The following is a 24760-nucleotide window of genomic DNA, read 5'->3' on the forward strand; positions in this document are numbered from 1 at the left end:
AGTAAATAGATAGATATACCTCGGTACAGCCAATGAGAATATTAATTGCTATGTTGGCTATAATGTCGTGCTCTTATGGCGTCTGATTCTCACATCTCCGAAGGATCTCTTCAGTGGCAGTGACCCTGTCAGTCTTAACGGCAGATAACTCCTAATTGATCAATCAGCCGGAAACGTTTGTTGCTTAGCAATGTCAAGGTTGCTCGTTGCGCCAGAAAAAAAAAATCGTAAATAGCAAAAATGGACCGCGTTACATATACTCACTCGAATTTTTCTTCGTCGGGTGCCTGCCGACTTAGAAATACGCTTGTCTCAGTAACGTAAAATTTCTAAGTAGTTCACTACGGTGACGTCATGGAAAAATTTATATGCAAAATACTATCTACTTATATATACTTCCCTTCCTTAACGACTTGTCAGGTAATATTTTGAAATAAAAATAGCGAGAAGGTGTATTTAGCAAAGGAGACAAGAATGAATTAAAACTGAGACCAAGAATTATATAAAAATTACCTGACAAGTCTCAGGAAGAGTGAAGCTCAACAGTTTTCTACTAAAATGAAGCGAATGAAGAGTAGATCTACTTTACTTCTCAAGCAAGCGAAGGGACAAATCACTCGTTCACAGAAGCTAGACGCACACTGAGCTTCTTCTTGTGGGGAATTCTCGCCAAGTGACCACTGACCTTCAGGTAGACGGGGCGGGCTGGAAAGATTAAGTATGCGCCTATAAGAAACAGGAAGGACTGAGGAAGTATGACGTCACATTTCCTTATAATCCTAATGCACTTTCTTTTTTTAGAACTAATACGCTTTACTTCACGATTTCCGCAGATAACTGCATAAAAGAAAGAGAGAGTGGGGAGAAAGGTAGGGGAAACCCCGGCTAAGTTGAGATATAGGAAAACTAGCTCGCTGTTGCTTAACTTTTACTTTTGCCGAAGCGTTTGAAACTTTGCTCAGCTCTCACTTTCTAAGGAACCTTGAATCCAACTCTCTTCTTTCGGATAACCAGAATGCCTTCCGTGAGACAGGATCTGTTGGTGACCTTCTTTCCGGTCTCGGTGACGTGCGGCCATCTTCCCTGCGGGTCTTCGGAGAATTATTTGTCATCGCGGCTTCATGATACCTCTAAGGCATTTGACCGAGGCTGGCATAAGGCTCAGCTGTCCATACTTCCTGGTTACGGGTCCCTTCCTCGTCTCTCGTATTTTCTTTTCCGTCTTCCCCACCCACCCTTTATCAATGACCTTCTAGAGCCCACCTCTTCTCCCATTTATGTTTTTGTCGATGATTCAACCGCCCACATTTCTTTACATTCACTTCCGGTTCATCTTTTGTCGTTTGCTTTCAACATTAAACTGTTCTCCCGATGTTTAGAAAGTCATCCCTAGGTCTAGACCAAAGTTGATGCCCCCAAGACGCAGTTTCTACTTTTCTCCGTCTGCTCTCCTAATTATGCTTTCCATATTTTGGCTATTCGTATTATTTCAGATTACTCAATCAGCATCTGAGAAACTTCGGTATATTATTTACATACCTAAAGCTCTTTTCCTCGCTACTACTGTTAAAGTTTCGTGCTGAATTTCATGCTCTTGTTTGGCTCATATATGGCGATTTATCGTTTGTGTCCCTCATTGATAAGATTGATCTAGAGCAGTTCAGTCACACTCACTCCTTATTCCTCCTCTCTCTCTCTTCTATAGGCTGATGATTCCCGTAACAGCACTTAAGCCACCTCCTCCCACATTTAACAAAGACTTTTTTCACTTCTTCTCCCAGGCTCTGGAATTCTCCTCATGATTCTGTTTTTTCTCAGACTCATAAACTTCCTTTTTTAGTAGGCATATGCACTGCTTCCTTGTGGTTTAGCCACACCCACTTTCTCTTTCCTGTACCTCTTTCTCTTTCGGGTCTGAGCTACAAAAGAGCATTTGGGGTTGCCGTTGCCATCGGCCGTTGCAATTACATTGAGTAATTCTTAAGAGCAAGTCATATCCGAAGGTGCTTTCTCCAAATGTCTGCAGGTGAGTGAGTGAACAGTTTGCTGTTTATCTCAACTCAATAAGGACATTTTCTCCGGAATAAGACAAAAGTGCAATGAATGGACAATTAAGTCGTAAACCGACAAAATATTGAATAAATTACTAAATTAAATTAGTCATTGGCAGACGACATGGCAGTAACATAACAAAAGTATTTTATGAAAAGATACTGTATAATCAAACAATTCAGTTTTCTTTTTACAAGACAGATTTGCTAGCAAATTTAAACATAGCCGTCGTGCCGGAACCCAAATAAAGACAAAAGAAGCAATACTGCAAACTGGGATTAAGTGAAGTGGTCACTGAAACAAATTAAAACTAGATCTAAAAGAATCAAGATTTAGCCATTAGTAAAGCATAGCAGACCCACATTAATATCTGATGGACGTATGACATTCACCCTACTGCCATCTATCGAATGATGTAATGAATGTGCTGTTTACCCAAATGTCGACTGCCAACTGATGGGAATATGTCTTCTAGACCTACCTGCAAACTGATGTATGCATGTCCTATTTGCCCGGCAATGACCACAGCCGTGGTAAACATCGCTGTGTACCCAACCGAAGATTCATTAAATGTAAAACCAAAAGGCCCGCAGGAGAAAAAAAAAAAACTTATCGACGTCCACTGCGTGTTACTCGAACCAGATCAAGACCATCAAATGAACTTGAAGCCATAGACACGTGTCATTAGTGCTATTTCACTCCACCCAAGTCTAGAGGTTGACCTTATGATAAAATTTTAGCATCGTCAACCTCTCTGCAGAGTAAGACTGGTACAAACCAGAAAATGTTGGATAATACTAAATCCACTCTGCCAAAGGTAACATACCTCTGCCAAGGAGACCGGAAACTACCCTTTCTCACCTGGCAATTGACCACAAAACGTGTGGCGCATGTACCTCGGATGGTCTTGCCAAATCTGTAAGGTCTAGTGAAAGTTGTCAAACGTTTTCAATCTGTATCCTATCGTCAACGGTTAGCGTGCCTGACCATCGTAAGCCAGGTGGTGAGAGACTTCACACGTCTTCTTCCGTGTTTCACTCTTGCAGCGTTGCCAGATTATAATTTGCCAAATTCAGCAGACTCCACCACATTATTAGCCGTATAATGTACCTTCTCATGTGACTGCAACTTTTATCGTTCTTGGATAATTCTGTAAGTTATTCTGTTGGAGCAATTCTTGCTAAAAGTTGCTTGTGCATCCATCATACGTTACAGTGGGGTTTCATTCCATATATAAATTTAGATATTTACTCCCTTTGGAAAGGGTATGACAGCATTTCTAATGTGAAGAAAGGTGGAAGAAGATTTATGTTATCTGATATTTTTGTGAGAGCTTCAATTTAAAGCGAAATGACAGCCTTCATCCTAGAGACAGGATGGAATTGCATCATAGAACTTCTGTAGGAAAATAAACGGCAACATTTTAGCCGTTAAAGTTTAAGGATAGCAACTACACTACAACCTAAATTTACCAAAGTCTCAAATCTGCCTTTAGTGTAGGAATGACAGCTCTGTGGCATTAATGGTAAAATATCCAACTCAATCGAATTTGTTATGCAAACTTCCGTCACTAATTATAGCCAAGACAAAGAAAAACAAAACACATAATATATATATATATATATATATATATATATATATATATATATATATATATATACTGTATATATATATATATATATATATATATATATATATATATATATATATATATATATAAATTTAGCGTTAAACTCTTTCCGTTAGTAGGGGACGGCTCAAGATAAAAACAAGACAACAATCATTGTCACGTGCAATCCTTATTAGTAGAATCAAAGAGGGACAGCCGTGCATAAACCTCCCCCCTCCCAACCCTCAGGATCACCCTCTTCAGATGCTTGCGCGGAGGGCTCATCACCATTAGCACGTCAACCCTTCAACGCTCACTACCCCATATTACAACTCTCTTGAATGTCTTATCGCTATTTCAGTATAGTCCTCTGTTCCATAGCCTTCGACAAATCTCTCCACAATTCTCTCACGAGATCGCCGAATCACACAAAGCTATTTTTTTTCTAAATCTATCATTCACCAGTCTTTCCACGTGACGAAACCAGGTTAGAATATTCTCATTTAGGCCTATCTTTTAAACTACGCAACTCATCTTTGTATCTTTGTTGTATCCATACATTTCTTACTCTGTATATCATTTGCAAAGAATTCATCTCAAGAGCTTCCATAATTTTCCTCGTGAATTCACATTCGACGCAACACTTCACTTTCATAAAAGGAAGAAGACTCTGCAGCCACTTCGCACATCACAATTTTTGCATCCTGGACCCTGCTTTCTTTCTTGCTTCGTCTGCTCACTGAATCACCTCTCCTCTCTTTCATTGCCTTTCAATGACTACCAGATAACTGTAAGAATCAGTCACTTCTAATCTTCCACCAGCCGTGCCACAGTATACTGTCCTGTCTCCTTGGCTTCTATTTGTATTGAAAACTTTAGCTTCGCTAACATTCATTATTAGTTGGCTTCGCTTCCAAATACTTTCAAACTTCCACCTGTCATTGAAATTGTTCCTCACTATTTGCGTATTTTTCTAAATTATCTACAAACATGAGCCATCCCACAACTCATCTACGGGTATTGTTCTCTACATCTCACGCTCCACATAGTTACACATTCAATATAAATCTCAGCCATAACCTTTTGCCAGGTCTATGTATGCCTAAACTTTTCACAGAACTGTTTAACTACTCTGTAACAAACACTTGCTCTACATACACTCCACTTTGGCTAGGCCCTCGCTGCTCTTTCACTGAGCTGATTAACAGTTCTCCTAGGGCTGGCCCGAAGGATTAGACTTATTTTACGTGGCTAAGAACCAATTGGTTACTTAGCAACGGGACCTACAGCTTATTGTGGAATCCGAACCAAATTATAGAGAGAAATGAATTTCTATCACCAGAAATAAATTCCTGTAGCTGTAAGTTCTTATGTAATCTGTCATATCTTCTTCATCAGATTCCTACTACATGCTTTCCAGGCATATTTTATAAGCATTATAAATTTGTCTGATGAGATCATTGAGTCACATTTCTAGTCTCTCATAGGGATCGCCCGAAGGATTTATTCTTAGATAAGAGGTGAAACTTCGGGCAAGGTGATACTGAAGTAACTTGTAAAGAAAAAGGCAGAAAGACGCGGAGCTTTGACCGATAAGACGTTGTGAAGAATACTGAGTGCCCTCAAATGTGTCGAATGAGGCACGCTGTAATTGATACCCTCCTACAGGGTACCAGAATGTTAGTACAGTAGTAATGCTTGTCCTTGTATAAGTCTTTTCTTTTTACACAAAGGAACAGTTATCTCAGTGAGCCTTCCATTGCGAACTTTCCTTCGTTTTCTTTAAACATTCTGGTCAGCAACTCAGTCACACTTTCATCTTCGTACCATAGCACATCACTTGCAATCGCTAGCGGATCCAGGGTTGGGGTGGCGGGGGTTACCTAGGCACGTGCCCCCCACCCCCCTTGAAAAATAATGACAAAATAATAATATTGAAGATTTAGCACGCTGCTGGCCCAGCGTTCGACTCTCCGACCGGTAATGAAGAAGTACAGGAATTTATTTCTGGTGATAGAAATTCATTTCTCGTCACAATGTGGTTCGTATGCCACAATAAGCTGTAGGTCCCGTTGCTAGGTAACCAGTTGGTTCTTAGCCACGTAAAACAAATCTAATCCTTCGGGCCAGCCCTAGGAGAGCTGTTAATCAGCTCAGTGGTCTGGTTAAACTAAGATATCCTTAACTTTTTAGATAATAATAACATAAATGAGAAAAATAAAAATGGGAAAAACAATAAATCTATTACAGAAATAATATATATATAGATATATATATATATATATATGTATGTATATAAGCAACTGTTCAAAAGAAATTAATTCATTAACAAAAAGCTACTTTTTGTTCGGACAGCAGCAATTTGTTTTTACCTCGTTGCTTAACCTGTCCACCCCCATTCACTTTCCAAAAGAACAATTTATTATTCTCAAAATCTTCTTAAAATGTTCATTATATATATATATATATATATATATATATATATATATATATATATATATATATATATTGTATATATATATATATATATTATATATATATATATATATTCATATATATATATATATATATATATATATATATATATATATATATATATATATATATATATATATATATATATATATATATATGTCATATATATATAAAACAGTAAATGGTTTCTTTGATTGTATATATATATATAGTTATATGTATATACATGTATATTCGTATATATATTTATATATATTGTATATATATATATATATACAGTATATATATATATATATATATATATATATATATATATATATATATATATATATTGCTAAAACAGGGTCACTGGTGGGTCGGGAAGTTGGGTAAGGCTCGCTGGTATGTTAAGCAGCAACGTGCCCAGTTCTCATATGGTTTGTGTGAATCAGTTGGTAGGGCCCTTGCCTTTCACTTGAGAGACCTGGGTTCTTCCCTGATGTGAGTCAGAAATTTATATATATATATATATATATATATATATATATATATATATATATATATATATATATATATGTATGTATATATATATATGTATATATGTATGTATATGTATATATATACATATATATGTATATATACATACATACACACATATATGTATATACATATATATGTATAGATAAGTTTTTTGCTTCTTTGCATACTTGAAACTTATTTCTTCCATTACTAAATAATGGTTCTCCATTCACGAGAATAATTTCGCAGTTCAATCTGCTTAGCGTCTTCTACATAGCCTACTTTATAGGATGAAATGATTACCTCTAGTTTCCTAGAAAGCATGTAACACTAGAAATCAAGTCGACCAGTATCTAAGCTGTCGCCTTACCTGCTTTGACCTCGCTTTCTCCCTTATCCCTTTATCCCCTCTTCCTGCCGTTAACATTTGTTGTGACTTTTAATGACTGTAATTATGGTAAATTGTCAGGGGACTTCAACTCTCTTATCATTTTTGTTGCCTTTCTAACCTATTTTCACCTCTTAGTGACTAACATGGATGGACATCCCTTGCCTTGAATATTGAATTAGGCTCTTTCTGACAGGACTACGGACCCCGTGGAGAAAAGACAAGAAACCACAGCTAATCTAAAACTTTAATTCAAAAGGATCAGCTCATGTGAAGCTGTCACTCAGGCACCAGGGGGCGTCATTGGGGGGCAACTCAAGTTGCCCCCCAGGCCTCAACTTGCCCCCCTCACCCCCCAAGCCCCAAGAAGTAACAGCAGGTTTTCCATTATTCATACCGAAATTCGAATGTATCACCACATTAAGTTATGTCTATCTATCTATTTATCTATCTATCTGTCTGTCTGTCTGTCTATCTATCTATCTGTCTGTCTGTGTCTATCTATCTATCCATATTTCTCAATCACACACAATGTTTGTTTGTCTGCCTATTTTGCTGAAATACCTTGCTCATGTGGCTTCAAAAAGCACATAAAATAGCTCAAAATAAAAAAAAAAAGCAGATGGTTAGGCTCGCTTCGCTCTCCAAACCATCTTTGCCCCCCCCAACAAAAATCTGAAATGACGCCCCTGGTTCACTCGACATCCGACGCAAGTTGTCCAAGGGCACAGCACGCCAACATTTTACTGGTTTGACCCTCTATGACCCCTTCTTCATTAAACTTGGTGCCTTCCCAATGCAGCCTCTAACAAACAATGGGCAATGTCAGATGCCCTGGGTGCCACCTTACCTGTACTAAAGGGCTGTAATTCAGACCAAGCATCCTCGATAGCAATTAACTTTAGCTAAGCAGTACACTTGAATTCTGTATTAATTGTTACTACTACTGACTGCAGCCTTGCCTGAACCGTCCTGAATACAAGCCGTTGTTCATCCACTTACATTAGTCATATATGTTTGTATGGGCCTTCATCACTTTCCCCTGTGTGTTTTCCACCTTCAAGCAGGGTTCTTTGCCGTTGCAATCTTCCTGTTGCTGTCTTAATAGGTGACTGAAGGCCCAACTGAGGAATCAGTACAAGATTCCTGGGGGCCACTAAGTTCAGAGGGCAGAGTGATCATGATTGAAAGTTATCCTTGGTTTTTCTTTAAAGGATAATCAGTGCCACACATCAGTATCATCATATTCTCTAATGACATGAGACGCAAAGGGCCTCTGTGAAATCTGGTCACTTATGTCTTTCTTGTGCCTTATCTTCCACAAATATCCACACATCTCCAACCTCTCTTCTCTTAGCTCTCATCCAAACAGCCTTGGGTCTTCCAACTCTTATGGTGTCTGAGAGAGCACAGCTGGCACTGTCAAATACTATTCTATTTGGAGTAGCGTGAAGGACTTGTCAAAGTCACCTCCTCTACCATTCGTCATTATATCGCGTAATTATGGAACTTCCGCAGTTTCCCCTAAAGGCGGCATTTCTCCTATTCTGCCAGCTGACTCCTATTTATCCTTCTTAAACTTTTAATCTCAATTTGACAAAATCTTTTAGATATGATCTTTGATTCTCATCCATTTTATCAACACAGTTCGTAATAGACTAATGTATAATCTTACTTTCGTGGGTGAATTCGGCCTGTTTGATTTCCAAATATTATTCAGCCTGCCTTTGTTTGATTTGTCTTTGTTACTCTTTCAATAAATTTCAGCCCGAGAGAACTGGTACTGTATAGAATTGTTCCTAATTATTTACTAGATTTAGTCTCATTAATCCTTTCCCCATCTAGCATTGTTTCATCCCTTTTTGCATACTCTGCCCTCATTACTTCTGTTCCTAGATCTGTCATGAGTTCTATTATTTTAAGCACACTTTGTCAATTCCGTGGTGTTTCGCTGATCAAAATAGCATCATCCGTGTATTCTGCCAATTCTGTCAAGTTTTTATCGTCACATTTTTCATTATAAAATCTATGAGAAGGGCAAACAACATAGGTGACATAACTTTATACTGAACACCTACTATTTACTTCCAATTCACTTAACAAAACTCCATTCTCCATTTTGTACATCCACAGATACAGTAATTCCAAATACCTCTACAGAATCAAAAGAAATGCCACAACAACGCAAGTCTTCCATTACATTAGTCTGTGGATGCTGGCAAACTCATTCTCGTAATCTACAAAGACGATAGAAAGATTTATTTACAGTTCAATAAACTGCTACACAATATGTCTTAACACATTTGATCTGTGCAACTCCTACCTTTTCTAAAACCAGCTTGTTCATCTCTAAGCATTTTATCAATTTCTTTCTCTATCCTAGTGAGAAAAAGCGTAACTGAATATATTCAGAGTGACTATGGTAACCATTGGTCTCTATAATTACCACCGTTAGTCAGGTGACTGAATAATTATTCCCACTCATCAGGCTTTGTTTCTTCATTCCATATTCTACAAATCAGTCTAGTCAGCATATGAGTTGTCATTCCATTTTCAGCTAAGATCCTCAAGCCAGTAATTCCATTGAAGCCCAGTTTTTCCCAGCACCTTAATTTCTCTGTTACTGATTCCACTTAAAAACCCGTGAATTCACACATCTGTACATTCATGTCTTCTTCAGCATTTGTCACATCAGTCATCATATTATAATCTCCGTATGCCATATTCATGAGCCCCCAAAAACGTTCTGCCAGGCATGGTCTTTCTTCTTTTTCTGGTGTTGTTACTGACCCATCCCTCCTTCGGCAGGTATTTGCCTCGTTTTCTTATTATCATTAATAAAATTCTTTGGATTACCCTAACACCACCGCCATTCCCTGGATGTATGCTTTGTCCGCATCATAACCACTTTTTCGTTTTTCTGGATTTATTGCTTTTGTTTATTTGAATGGTATTCCATGTCTCATCAAAATTCGTGTTTTAGCAGAGTGATATACATTCCTGATGTTAGCCAGTCTTCAGCAGAGTGATATACATTCCTGATGTTAGCCAGTCTTCAGCAGAGTGATATACATTCCTGATGTTAGCCAGTCTTCAGCAGATTGATATTTTCCTGATGTTAGCCAGTCTTCAGCAGATTGATATGCATTCCTGATGTTAGCCAGTCTTCAGCAGATTGATATGCATTCCTGATGTTAGCCAGTCTTCAGCAGATTGATATACATTCCTGATGTTAGCCAGTCTTCAGCAGATTGATATGCATTCCTGATGTTAGCCAGTCTTCAGCAGATTGATATGCATTCCTGATGTTAGCCAGTCTTCAGCAGAGTGATATACATTCCTGATGTTAGCCAGTCTTCAGCAGATTGATATACATTCCTGATGTTAGCCAGTCTTCAGCAGATTGATATTCATTCCTGATGTCAGCCAGTCTTCAACAGATTGATATTCATTCCTGATGTCAGCCAGTCTTCAACAGATTGATATTCATTCCTGATGTTAGCCAATCTTCAGCAGATTGATATACATTCCTGATGTTAGCCAGTCTTCAGCAGATTGATATGCATTCTTGATATGCATTCCTGATGTTAGCCAATCTTCAGCAGATTGATATACATTCCTGATGTTAGCCAGTCATCAGCAGATTGATATACATTCCTGATGTTAGCCAGTCATCAGCAGATTGATATACATTCTGATGTTAGCCAGTCATCAGCAGATTGATATACATTCCTGATGTTAGCCAGTCTTCAGCAGATTGATATGCATTCCTTATGTTAGCCAATCTTCAGCAGATTGATATACATTCCTGATGTTAGCCAGTCTTAAGCAGATTGATATACATTCCAGTGTTAGCCAGTCTTCAACAAATTGATATGCATTCCTGATGTTAGCCAATCTTCAGCAGATTGATATACATTCCTGATGTTAGCCAGTCTTCAGTAGATTGATATGCATTCCTGATGTTATCCAGTCTTCAGTAGATTGATATGCATTTCTGATGTTAGCCAGTCTTCAGTAGATTGATATGCATTCCTGATGTTAGCCAGTCTTCAACAGATTGATATTCATTCCTGATGTTAGCCGGTCTTCAGCAGATTGATATACATTCCTGATGTTAGCCAGTCTTCAGCAGATTGATATGCATTCCTGATGTTAGCCAGTCTTCAGCAGGTTGATATGCAATCCTGATGTTAGCCAATCTTCAGCAGATTGATATGCATTCCTGATGCTAGCCAGTCTTCAACAGATTGCTATACATTCCTGATGTTAGCCAGTCTTCAACGGATTGCTTTGTTAGCCAGTCTTCAGCAGATTGATAGACATTCCTGATGTTAGCCAATCTTCATTCATTTTCAGCACCTCCTCAAATATTGTTTCTAAAACTGTATATCTATTTTGTTATTTAGTTGAGAAAGTCTCTCGATGTTCATCTTCAAGAAACTGTATTGTATAGAACCTAAAAAAAAAAAACTCTATTAATATTTTTGTTCGGTGCTTTTAATTTCATTTTGATATGGCAACGGCAAGGTGACGACCACTGAAGAAAACTGCCATATAGCACTTATTCCTCAGCACTACTTTACTCTCTTTGTTAGTGGCTAAGAGATCTGTCTGGCTTCTTTGACTGTCATCTTAAGATATCTAAGTGTAAATACATTTGATCTCCACATATTAGAAAGGAGTATCTCAAATAACAAGATTATTATCAGCACTAAAACTGATAAAGTGCACCTTATTTTTGTTTGCAGTCTCTCCCAGACATTCCTCGTCCGTTTAATCCTGCTTACCTTCATTATTCCTACTAATTTTTGCCTTTGTATCACCAACAACAACTTTCATATTCCTTTTTGGTATTTCTTTATTTTTTCCAGATTGTTCATTTTTGTGCATATTGCACTGTTTTGACTTAAATCTTGCAAGCAATAATTCACTGTTAGTTGCTCTCCAGTCATCCTTCTACATTTGGTGTTATGGTCATACCTACTCCTTTTTTACATTCCACCTGATCTTCCTCAAGAAATATGTGCATTACCCCTTTCCAATATCCCTCCCATTCATTTGCACAGTATTTTACAAACAGCTGAGATGTCCAGACCATATCTCTTGAATTCCTTTTCTATGTGCCACACATGTACCTCTTATTCCTAGCTTCTAATATATAAATTTTATTGAGTAAAGTCTACTCAAGTAATTCATCAGGAGTGAATTCATTTTTTTCATATTTGCATTTACAGTAATACGTAGTTATTTATCTATAAGAACCATCACTGAGTGCACCTCATTCCTTAGCAATTAGCATTTGATACCGAACCACTATAAAAGTCGCTCCTGAGAAGAACCTGTTTGTTTACTCATTTATGTTACAGCCCCATGGAAGCTGTAGGTCATGGCAAAGCATCAGTTAAAATATGAATTATATTCCAGCTGTATGACAGATCTCTGTAAAGCGTGCTTGCCTGCTTCTTTAATCTGAAGGACACAGGGTTCAATCTTTCACGTTTTATGTATATTTTAGTGGTCACGAGTTCTTTTCCAGAAACTATATTCATTCAAATGGGAGTTGTTCCAAGGAGGGTCAAGTGAACTTAATCTTACTTTGAATTATATGTGGCAACCATAGTTCGCCTCGTTATTTAAAGGATGCAGTTGCCTCAAGAACTTCTAGTGAATTAGAGTCTCGTTCATCTACGTGTTATCCATAATTGTATCACTCTCATACTGCGTTCATATATTTCTGACTAAGAGGAATCTATAGTGACATCAATGGTACATACATCGGATTCCTATCTGACTGTTATTGTGGCATAAGTCATCATCAGTAAGTGCTCTTTCCTGGGATTCAAATTCCCGTTTTGAATAGATAAGTTGTATTGTTTTTTCTCTGGTATTGATTTCGAAGCTCACTGATCGAAACTCTCGAAAGAAGCAGACTTTTATTTTGGTGTTCATTTCTTTATTGACTACTTTCATTTTAGAATTATTATAACTTTATTGTGCCTCTGAAATGAGCAGAAAATCTCTGATTTTGTTATTATAAGTATAGATTTCACTGTGATTATTACCCTTTTAGAGCGAACTCACACGGCAGAATTCCGACTATAATGAAATATTGAATATCGTTGTATATTCTACATTAGCTTTTGATCATAGTTTGCTTTTGAAATCAGTGGAAAATATAGATGGTAATATTCCGTCCTCTTTCGCTTGCAAATTTTGCTGTACTCTTTTTGATAAAGATTCATGTTCCATCGCATTTTTTGGTTTCACTAAGTGTTTTAATTAATGCAATTGCCAAATAGCCAAATACTAACCTTGATTTTATAGGAAGTTATAAATTCTGGCTTAGATATATACTTTTCCTAGTGCTTAGGCTCTAACCACAAATCACACACACACACACACACACACACACACACACACACACACACACACACACACACACATATATATATATATATATATATATATATATATATATATATATATATATATATATATATATATAAATCATATACATGTATGTGTATGAATGTTTTTTTTTTTTTGGTATGAGCGTGTTGATGTTTGTTTCCGTCTAACTATATTTAAAGGTAAAAAATACACATTTAAGATATATATGAATAAGATCACTACTTCTGAAAGTTTTTACGCAGATCCATAAAACTTTTTTCCCTCTTATAGTAAGGAACTGGAGAAGGAAATGCCATAAAGAAATTCTCAGAACAGACCGCAGACGCCCCAAAAATATCAGAAGGGTTTGACCTATTAATTTTTTGCCGAGGTTGATGTGTTCCCCCTTCTCTCACTTTTAATAATAAGAAAGACAAGACTGACGAATAACAATTCTTTAGGGAAAATAAAATAGGTCGTTTGCATAATGCAGTGTAAGTGAAAAGTCCAGGAGCCCTTGTATAGCGGTGGAGCTTTGTTTACTTGAGTCTACATAACAAATGACTACTCAGTTCCCGCTTTCTTCTTTTTTTCTTCTTCTTCCTTTTTGAATCGTGTCATTTGCAACACCACCAGGAGAAGATTAGCCGAAAGAATCGAGGCGATCTGCGATAATCCAGAATATTCAAAGTTCAAGGATAGCACTTAAGGTCAGAATTTAATGACATGGGCCACACAGGAGCTAGTCCCAGAAATATTGTAATTCTTGAAGCCTTTCACTCGGTGTCAGCCGTCTCCGGATACTCCTACAAGGTCGTCACAATCCTACGGAAAATCTTACTATACCTCAAGGCCTCATCTCGCCTTATTAAACTCCAGCTCACGTAACAACACATGAGCACGCACATACATATGGACAAGTGTGTTTGTATGCATATTTGTATGCGCACTTATGTGCATAAATCTTCACAAGTGCCCAGAGAGATAACGAAATGCCGCCAAGGTAAGGTCACAGTTTCTACTTTGGGTCAAGTTTATTTTCTTATCATTTCTGCGAAATAAGTAATCTCCCGACTTGTGAAGCCAGTTTTTGTTCGGGATTTTTTGTGTGTGGACGGAAGTGATGGTAATCAGATGCGGTTGTGAGAAAAGACGTTAAAGCAAAAACGTCAGGGGTCCGTGTTTTCTCTCTTACTCAGTACATACATACTGTACATACAGACAGACAGACATACATATATACATACACGAGTGTCAGGAAGTTTATTATTATTATTATTATTATTATTATTATTATTATTATCACATGCGTATACATCGTTTAAAAAAAAGAAGACGTAAAAAAAGAACTAGTAATGAAGAAGTAAATAACAAATAAACGATTAAATCAAATAAATGAACATGTGACAGTGAACTTTTAACAAAGGGACCCTAAACCAAGACCATGCATGGCCATGGTTCAGAAGCTAAGGCGCAGTCTAGGATTCGGAAATATCGGTTATATGGGCGCTACCAGACGCAAGGCAATTAGTGGCGACACCTGAGATAACCCAGAAGCACAGATACTCCAATCAATTCTGCAATTGAAAAAAGATGTTGGGTGTCCAACACAACCCAAATATCTCATTTTAATAACACCGCCATACATATTCGCTTTCATGACGTAAATCAAATCGCAATGTACGAGTGTTTGTATTCCCTCAAGAACATGAATATGAACAAATGGCAAAATGAGGTAAATGCTACTTTACCAATGATTAATTAGACTCAAGAGAGAGAGAGAGAGAGAGAGAGAGAGAGAGAGAGAGAGAGAGACACTCACTCACACACACACGCGTAGCCTTTCATCGTTTCTGTATGTATCCAGCCCTACCTTATCTCGACCCACTATCAGAGGCGGGAGTTCGATAGGTGAGATAGCAACCGAAGATAAGCTGTGCTAGCTCGATACTGCCTGCCGACGTCCACCAAATAAAGCTTCAGGAAGAAAGTGACTGACATAACACCACCAGTCAGGACTTGCTTCGAACGCTGCGTAGGAAGTGTTTTTTTTTCTTTGGTGATTTACTTCCAATTGTTTCTTCAAGGGATATCCTGTTTTCATGCAGAGTAAGTCAGGATATAAGGTGAGTTTATGCTGAAACTGGCTGGCTTGTAAATATCAAGAAAATATAAGTTAAATTCTTACTGTCGATGGTCATTACGATTGAGGATGTATTTATTTGCCCCGACTGCACGAACATTCGTACGTGTTTACAGAGGATGACCAACAGTGCAGAAAACTGCCGCAATTTCTGTCGCTTTCAATACTTTCTCAGAAGACTCGACTGCCTTATGCTGGCTTGTATGCACTCACATGCTTCCTGAATGCAAAGATCTGTCTTCCAACATCTCTTCCATCATTTCAAAACTTCCAAAACTCCAATGATTCCAAACTTTTCACCACCCGATCGTCCTGTCATACCTTCAGTCTGATTCGCTTTTCACCAATGTTAACTGTTTTGCCACATCTTTTTCGCATAATTTTTTGCGTAACATTTTAAATTTTTTGTCAGATATACTACCCAATCATTCAATTTCAGCAACTTTCACCTTTTTTATATTCATTTAACCTCCACATTCCCTTTCCACAAAGGAGATATGCTTCGATAATGATTTGTTGCTTTCCGACCTTAGCTTCGACTAACACTTTCTTTCCCCTCTGGACATTTTCCAGAGACTTATCTCCTTCACTGCTTCACCTTTACTGGGATTTATCATTCCTCTTAACTCTCCATCACCTGCTGATTTGCTCTCCCTATACAAATCAGCTATTTCCATTTTCTACCATTTTCACTATCACACATTTCGCCATCTCTCTTGCTTCCATTTAGTCTCATGGAACTGCCCTTCTTAATATTCCCTTTTAGTTTTATCCTAAAGCTTATTTGTGTCTCATCAGCTTCTTCTTACTATCACAAACTAAACTATAGCAGTAAATATCAGCCATTTTACATTCCATTCACAATCCCTTTTCTTATCCCACAGCTTCGACCATTTATCATAAGTCCTTTCTCAAACCTCATCGTTACTCCACCTGTGACAAAATAGTACAGCCAAGAAGACGTATCAAACCATTGTCTCAGTCCTATTCTTGCACCACATTAGTCACTCTCACTTATTCTAAACTCAAGCATTTCTAATTCCTCTCAGCAAATATCCCATACATCCGGAATGCTATACAAACTGCTTCGCCGTCAGTTCCGTCGTAAGCTTTATATAGATCAATATTCAGCGCATGCAACTTTTTCTCTTTCCTTTAAAATTCCTCGCAGAGATGTTCCATTAAGAAAACTCATTCCTTACGCCTTCTTCCTTATCTTAAGCCTAATTGCTCTTACCCTGTCAATTCATTCCTTATCTGTCTTACTTTGACAATCGTCCTCCAGGTATACTTAATAATGCGCTCTCCTTTCAGCCTCTTAGCGGGGTAGTGCCGTCAGTGCACCTCATGCGGTGCACTGTAGGCATTACTTGAGGTTCTTTGCAGCGTGCCTTCGGCCCCCAGCTGCAACCCATTTCGTTTCTTTTACTCTACCTCTGTTCTTGTTCTCTTTCTTCCATCTTATTTCCCACCCTCTCCTAACAACTGATTCATAGTGCAACTGCGAGGTTTTCCTCTTGTTACCCCTTTCAAACTTTTTCTGTCAATTTTCGTTTCAGCGCTGAATGACCTCATTGGTCCCAGTGCCTGGCCTTTGGTTTAAATTCTATATTCAGTTCAGTTAAATTCAATTCTCTTCTTTCAGGCATACAGTTGCTTTGTCACCGTTATTTCTCACCGCCTTCACAACATTTTTCTCATCCCGATATACTTTGCAAACATCGATCATTCATGCAGTCTCATTGTGTAGAACCATGACACTGCACCACGCGTGTGATTCCATCGACTTTTGGTGATTTTCCATTTTAACTCTTAATTCCCCTCCTGTCACCCTCAACAGCCACTTCCACAATCATTTTCAAAACAACACTAACCTCTTCCACCGTTAACCATTCAAATCTGGCTCTTTTCATCTCCATATTCAATAACTCTTTATAGTACTGACCTCACCATTTTCTATAGAGTCTATTCACTTGCATCATCTTTTGTGCTGAGGCTTATATACAATTTAAGCTTTTTTTCCGAGTATAACTTATTCTTATACCTAAGGAATCTAATCTGACTCCTTTTTTATTTTCCATTATTTCCCTGCCTCTCTCTCTCTCTCTCTCTCTCTCTCTCTCTCTCTCTCTCTCTCTCTCTCTCTCTCTCTCTCTCTCTCTTGTTGGCTACTTATGCACTTGAACACATTACTCTCTCGTGTAGTGATCGCCCTTCAAACAATCCCCTTTTTGCCCTCATTTAATCTCTCATTTCATCATCCCACCTCAGCAGTTCTCATTGCTCCATCCCTTCGTCCGCTTCTCTCTCTTTTTCTTTCTACAGACATTTTTTTCCAAGCACTGACCAGAAGCAACATTGCTTAATTACGCCGGTCGAATGGCCAGCAATGAAAAGTATGTACGTATATATGTATGCATATATATATGTGTGTGTGTATGTATGTATGTATATATATATATATATATATATATATATATATATATATATATATATATATATATATATATATATATATATATATATATATATATATATATATATATATATACCACATTTTCATTACACCCATCACCCCACAGAGGGCGCCACTCCAGAGCGTGTTTTTACATACTAAGTCAAGCTCAGAGACTAGGTTTTAAAAATGTGTAAAGAAACTCTCCCCTCCGTTCATATGAGAGCTTGTCCCCATCTTCAGCGCATTTCAGCTGAGAAAGGAAGAACGGAGGAAGGAAAACAGTGAAAGAGGAAAAATGAAGAATTCTTCTCTGAGATATTCATCCTTCTGAGGAAAATGAATCAAGCATATTAGGGCAACCTTTCTCAACTTGGCAAGAACTTGGCTCGACGATTCCTTTAGGCAGATTTTCTGGGAAATTATTTCAAGCATTTTAACAATTTTACACTTATCATTAATCCGTGGGTTTGTGGCACAGTGATTCTCATATTATTCTATTTAAAATTTAAATTTATATTCTAAACAATACTCCTTGCCTTTATATTTCAGGTCTGCGTGTAAGCTTCCGTTAATTTCTATAATAAGGAAGAACGATATTGACTTAAACGTGAGGCAAACATCTGTAAAGAAAGGAAGTCTGACTTAGTATAGAAGGAAGGAACAGAAAGAAATTCCAAAGACAACAGTTTTGCATCAGAATAAACTCCTCGTAAAAAGCCAGTACAGTAACAAGTGAATTTCTCTCACAACTACTGTGTTCTCTTCGTCACTTGCTCTCGTGACTATTGCGTAAAAGAAAAGGAAGACTAAATAACATGGTTACAATGGACGGCTTGGTATTTTCCAGAAGCATCGGGAACAGAAGCATCAGTGCCTCAGCCGCTGAGCGCACTCTTCTTCTAGGTGCGTTGGCAACTCACATGGGCGTTTTAGACACCCGAGAAAACGATTCTCAGACGGTTACGAGAAAAGCAGAGCTTTGGGATGAAATCACAAGGCACTTTAACTCTAATGCCACGACTCCTAGGTCTAAGCAACAGATCCAGACCCTTTACAAGAACATGAAGGCTAAAGCCAGGAGATATGAAGCTCGCTTAGCTGAAATGGCCAATGGTATTCCACCCCCAGATCCCGACCCAATATCAGAGATGCTCTTGGGTCTCCTCCAGCAGCAGTTGAGACACCAAAGACGACATCTTCGCAACCTTATGGCACGAGACTCTAGTAGCTTCCCATCTAGCGCCTCCCAGTCACCAACCGTTCGACAGACTTCGTCTGCTTTTATTAATCCAGAACAGGTGAGAATTCATTTGCATTTTTTATAAGATGATGCAAGACTGATAGCCTATGTGATCACTGGGATAGCCATTGCTTTAGGTTATATGTCATAAACTATCTATCTATATATATATATATATATATATATATATATATATATATATATATATATATATATATATATATATGTGTGTGTGTGTGTGTGTGTGTGTGTATCTACATATATACAGTATATAAAGAGACAGAGAGAGACAATCTTATCTATCTATCCATTGTTTATATATAGATAGATATATCTAGCTATCTATCTATCTATCTATCTATCTATATATATATATATATATATATATATATATATATATATATATATATATATATATATATATATATATATATATATGAATTTTATCACATCACTGTGATTCATATACAAGCGCTAAGCTACAAACGTCCTTTAATATCCAATTCGCTCTACCTCGGAAATAATATTTTTTCATATGTGTTGCAGAAGAGAATTTTTAGTTGATAATGAGTTCGTCATCTCGTGGGCTCGAACCACGGAAGACAAGAACTCAGGACTACATGTCTTAAACGACACAGCCATCAAAGGCTGTGTCGTTTAAAACGTCACTGTAGTCCTGAGTTCTCGTCTTCCGTGGTTCGAGCCCACGAGACGACGAACTTATTATCAACTAAAAAATTCCCTTCGGGTAACATACATGAAAATATATTATTTCGAGGTAGACCGAATTGATATTAAAGACGTTTGTAGCTTAATGCTTATATATATATATATATATATATATATATATATATATATATATATATATATATATATATATATATATATATATATATATATATTTTTGTGTAATTTCAAAAACCGCAGTGCCCTCTTGTTTCCCATATTCCCGGGCTGGGATTCAAAGTATGAATGTGGCAACAAACAACAAACGTCTGATTTTTTCTTTGGGACCACCCCCGGTAATGAGGAACGGATGAAATATGTATAAAATGGGTCTCATGGTATGATCAATAACATTCCTGTTCGCAAAGCGAAGGGATTCAGGGTCAAATCTCAGTCGAGCATAAGTGGATGGGCGTGTTCCATTAAACAGAAACTCTTGTGCCTCAGTTGACCTCAGCAGTGAATATTGTACCTATGTACCTGGTAGTCACTGGCTATTGCAGCTCGCAACCAGGGTACAAAAGTAGTACGGGGCTAACAGCTTCAACTTCCTGAGAATCAGTAAGGTGGACAATTTTTAGAGCCACCCTGGTGACGGTTTAGATGTATGTAATACACACACACAACACATGCACACACACACAACACACACACACACACACATGTATATATATATATATATATATATATATAAATCACCAGAACACTTGATGAATATATATCTCACAAATACTCAAGGTGAAACCAGTCAGGGTTTATACCCAGTGTTTCATTTTCCCCTGTGGTACACCTGCATATATATGTATACACACACACACACACACACATATATATATATATATATATATATATATATATATATATATATATATATATATAAATTTGTTGTCTCTGTATGCAATTTTCCCTTCCTGCTTGAAAATGTGAAATTTTAAAACAAATTTTTATTTCAACTTAAACGGTAAAATAGCGTCTCTAAGTTAAGGGATAACCTTATTTACCCCGTGAAAAGTCTAAATCGCAATGGTTAAACCATAATTACAACACCATTTACTTATAAAAAAAAAGGTCAATGCTTCCAGCGATTTTGTTTACAATACAGAGTTCTCTGGTTGTTGTTGACACCTAGAAATGGTAACATAACTCCGGTAACAAAAAATCTGAATCATTCTTCATTGCCAACTCCATCTAGAGACACAGATGTAGCTGTCTTATTGCGTTATATTTTACATGTTTTATGTGCTATAAAAACAAGTAAAAAATGCGCCGAAGTCACTTCGGGGCAATCGAGTTTTCTATACAGCCGCTACAGCGTATAATCAAGGCCACCGAAAATAGATCTATCTTTCTGTGGTCTCGGCATAACAGAAGCACGATTATGGCTAGCTTTAGCCTTAAATAAAATAAAAAATACTAAGGCTAGAGGGCTGCAATTTGGTATGTTTGATGATTGTAGGGTGGATGGTCAACATACCAAGTTGCAGCCCTCTAGCCCAAGTAGTTTTTTAAGATCTGAGGGCGGACAGAAAAAGTTCGGACAGAAAACGTCCGGACAGAATAAAGTGTGGACGGACAGACACAGCCGGCACAATAGTTTTCTTTTACAGAAAACTAAAAGTAAACTTTTAATCAAACGCACACCAAAAATTGTCAAAGACTCTAAATCAGCAACAGTTTTGTGACCAGTGTCCAGTAAATCTTGGACTGGATAGATCTTGTGAGCTTAGCTGATCTGTGAAATCTTGGTTTTGCTAATTACTGAATCTCGTAAGCAAACAGATGAACCACTTGCTAGTCTGTACAAGGCCTCTGTAGTGATCGGCAGTCAATCCATATCATATCCGCTGAAAGTGACCAATTGCAAAAGTGTGAGCTTATCTAATTTAATGACTGATGTTTATCTCCAAAGCAAAGAAGAGATACAGCGAAGGTCTCAAATCCCCACACTGTAGAACGTCTAGGCTGACTGGAAACTCCACTATCCACAGTTCTCTGTTGCTGTTCATTTACATTGTAAAGAAGGTTAATTACTTAACATCCTACATCTATGCTGGAGAAATATCAACATCCTACATCTATGCTGGACAAATATCAACATCCTACATCTATGCTGGACAAATGTCAACATCCTACATTTATGCTGGACAAATATCAACATCCTATATCTATTCTGGACAAATGTCAGTCTTGAAGGCTTTGCTGGATATAAAAAGTTCCTTCATTACTAAGTACTATTGTACTGACTACTGGGAAACAATTTTTTTTTTCAAGATAGTTACGTAGCATCTCCAAAACCAGGTTTTAAATTACAATAAGAAGCGCTGACAGGATAAAGATTACCTTATCATTGCTGCATCTCTCGCTTAATTTACCTATTAAACAGATTATTGTTATTTTGTTATAAGACTACTATTATTTAATTAATGCTCAGCTAGTCCTTGGGATATCTTTTGGACAGTTCTTTAGATAAAAAACATTTCATTATATCCAAGTGTTGTATTAACTGAAGGATAAATAATGAAATAGTTATTCATTATGGCTATATAGAATGCAGAGAATTATGTGGAGCGATTTGAGTGAATCACAGCTAACGCCGGTAATGATACTGATGATAGTTTCAATGTAAAACCATCTTGATTTTGATCTTTATTCCACAGATGATGCAGGTATTCCTTAGTGAAGGAACCACCGAAGATACAGATATAAAATCCGAAAATGACGAAGGAGACCTTGAAAGAACACCAGATCCCAACAAAATTAGTCCCACTTCTCAGACCCATCCTGAAACACTGGAATCCACGGCAAAACCTCCCTTGCCTATGAATCTCTTGGAGTCCACTGATGATTCAAAACTGAGTACCTCTCCGCTTTCTTCATTAACTGATGTCAGTCCCCCACCATCTGTTACTGATAACTGCCACGAAGACCTTTCCCCAAATCTCAGTCATTCTAATGAGATATACTGTCAAAACCTACAGTCAGTGCCGAACTCTACCCTGAAGTCATCTGTCACAAAGGATACTCAGTGCAGAAAACTTGAACAGTGCCCACAAAATTCTCTCAGAAATCATGATTTTGAGACACTGACGAATTCCCTAGAGGCAACAGCAGCGCTGAAAAACCTTCACGCTTCCGAAGAGCTGCAAAACAAAAGGCCATTCAGTGACACATGGTCAGAGATGGCATCCCCCACCCCAAAGAGGCTATACTTGGAAAACTTTCCCAGGAGCTACACGCCCTCGGTTTCTAAACCGCTATGTTGTCACTCCCCTGAGTTTAACGCAAAGATGGCCTGTTGCTCCCCGGAAACTCACACAAAAATACTGGCTATGGCTCAAGAGGAACATCTGATCAAAATCACCTTCCTCAAACGAGAAATGGAACAGAAGGATCGTGAACATGAAGCAAAGATGAAAAGTTTAACGCTCGAACTGGAAGAAGCCAAGCTGCGAATAGAGAAAATGAAAATGCTTTTTCCCGGAATTAAGAATCATGATCACTTCGCAGATACATAGCAAAATGAAAAGGAATGTCAGGCCAAAAGAGTTTGACCCACCCGCAGTCATTTTTGAACGTACCTTGACAATGTGATAATCTTTTAAAGATTGTATCACAGCACAGCAAACTTTGAGTTAACATATTCTAGTGATCATACAAAGTAAACACTCTTCAGTGTCACATGGATTTCTGTTACCTTCATGCGCAGAGTCTTACTTGTAATCTTTAAGCATTTAGGTTTGCATACTTAGAATTTATGGGGTCTTTTCAGTATATACGTATCATGGGCAAATGTCCATCTCCATACGATGGTATTATGTTTGCGTATGAAGGAACACTTGTGTATAAAGTGCTTCACCATATCTTTTCTCTTGTGAACTTTTCTCATACAATTAACACCAAATACAGACCAAGTATGTTAGCCCTTTTGAAAGGATATTGTTTAAGATAATCTTATAGAAGTCATTGTAATCTAAAGATATGGTGCATATTGATTTGCATGCTATGATGATATCTAATAAAAAGGGAGTATACCATGGAATGAAGTTAATTGATTTCTAGCCCTTTCCATAAGCCGCCAAAGGAGCGTGAATAATGTTGTATTATGCCTTAACCTTGCCATATCGAAATGACTTGAATTTCTGCAGCATTAAGCAGCAAAAATGCCTAAACAAAAATTCCTGTTAGTGTGTGATTGACAGGCCAGGTGGCATTACTTGCATATTGTTAGCACAATTACTGTAAAAAAAAAAACTTAAGAAACTCAAAAATATGTCTTACAGCAGTGGATGCCAAGTAAAAGGCTGCAGACCCTTTTTGTGACAAATGCCCGTGACACGGCGGAGAGGTCATTCTGTTTATGGCAAATGGCACTTCCTTGTGTAAAAACGCAGATTTAAAAGATACGGTCCTTGCCATTTTGCGTGATGTGGATATTGCCGAGATGCGAGGTCATGACTTTGCTGCCCCATTCTCTATAATACGTTGAAAAAAATACAAAGAAAAACAAGATAGCTGGTCATGAGGTTCCATACACCCTCCTCTGACACATATCCAAGTCTGTGAGGACTGATTTTTCCTGCTGATTTCATTAAGTCATAAAATATACCATTTCATCTAAATTAAGCGTTATATAACTGTTATGTCCAGAGAAAGATGTACCTTCGTTCTTTGCCACTGGTCTCTCTAAGTCCTAAAACATGCATATTTGTTATTAAGTTTACTATGAAGTAAATATGTTGTATATAATACTGGACGTTCTGACAAACAGATCATGTATG

General features: G+C 37.6%; 1 protein-coding gene across 2 annotated transcripts; it reads left to right on the forward strand.

The window, feature by feature from the left end:
• Nucleotides 1–15350: 15350 nt before the first annotated feature.
• LOC136832198 (myb/SANT-like DNA-binding domain-containing protein 3) lies at nt 15351–24021 on the forward strand. 2 transcript variants are annotated; one of them, XM_067093011.1, is made up of 3 exons: nt 15351–15541; nt 18566–19314; nt 22640–24021. In XM_067093011.1, exons 2-3 carry the CDS (start codon nt 18832–18834, stop codon nt 23495–23497), a joined length of 1341 nt encoding a protein of 446 aa, XP_066949112.1. In that variant the 5' UTR covers nt 15351–15541; nt 18566–18831; the 3' UTR covers nt 23498–24021. The 2 variants fall into 2 exon arrangements, with proteins under 2 accessions (XP_066949112.1, XP_066949113.1); XM_067093012.1 differs by having other exon boundaries at nt 15382–15524.
• Nucleotides 24022–24760: the final 739 nt, after the last annotated feature.

Source organism: Macrobrachium rosenbergii, chromosome 49, assembly GCF_040412425.1.
Source record: "Macrobrachium rosenbergii isolate ZJJX-2024 chromosome 49, ASM4041242v1, whole genome shotgun sequence".
Lineage (NCBI taxonomy): Eukaryota > Metazoa > Arthropoda > Malacostraca > Decapoda > Palaemonidae > Macrobrachium > Macrobrachium rosenbergii.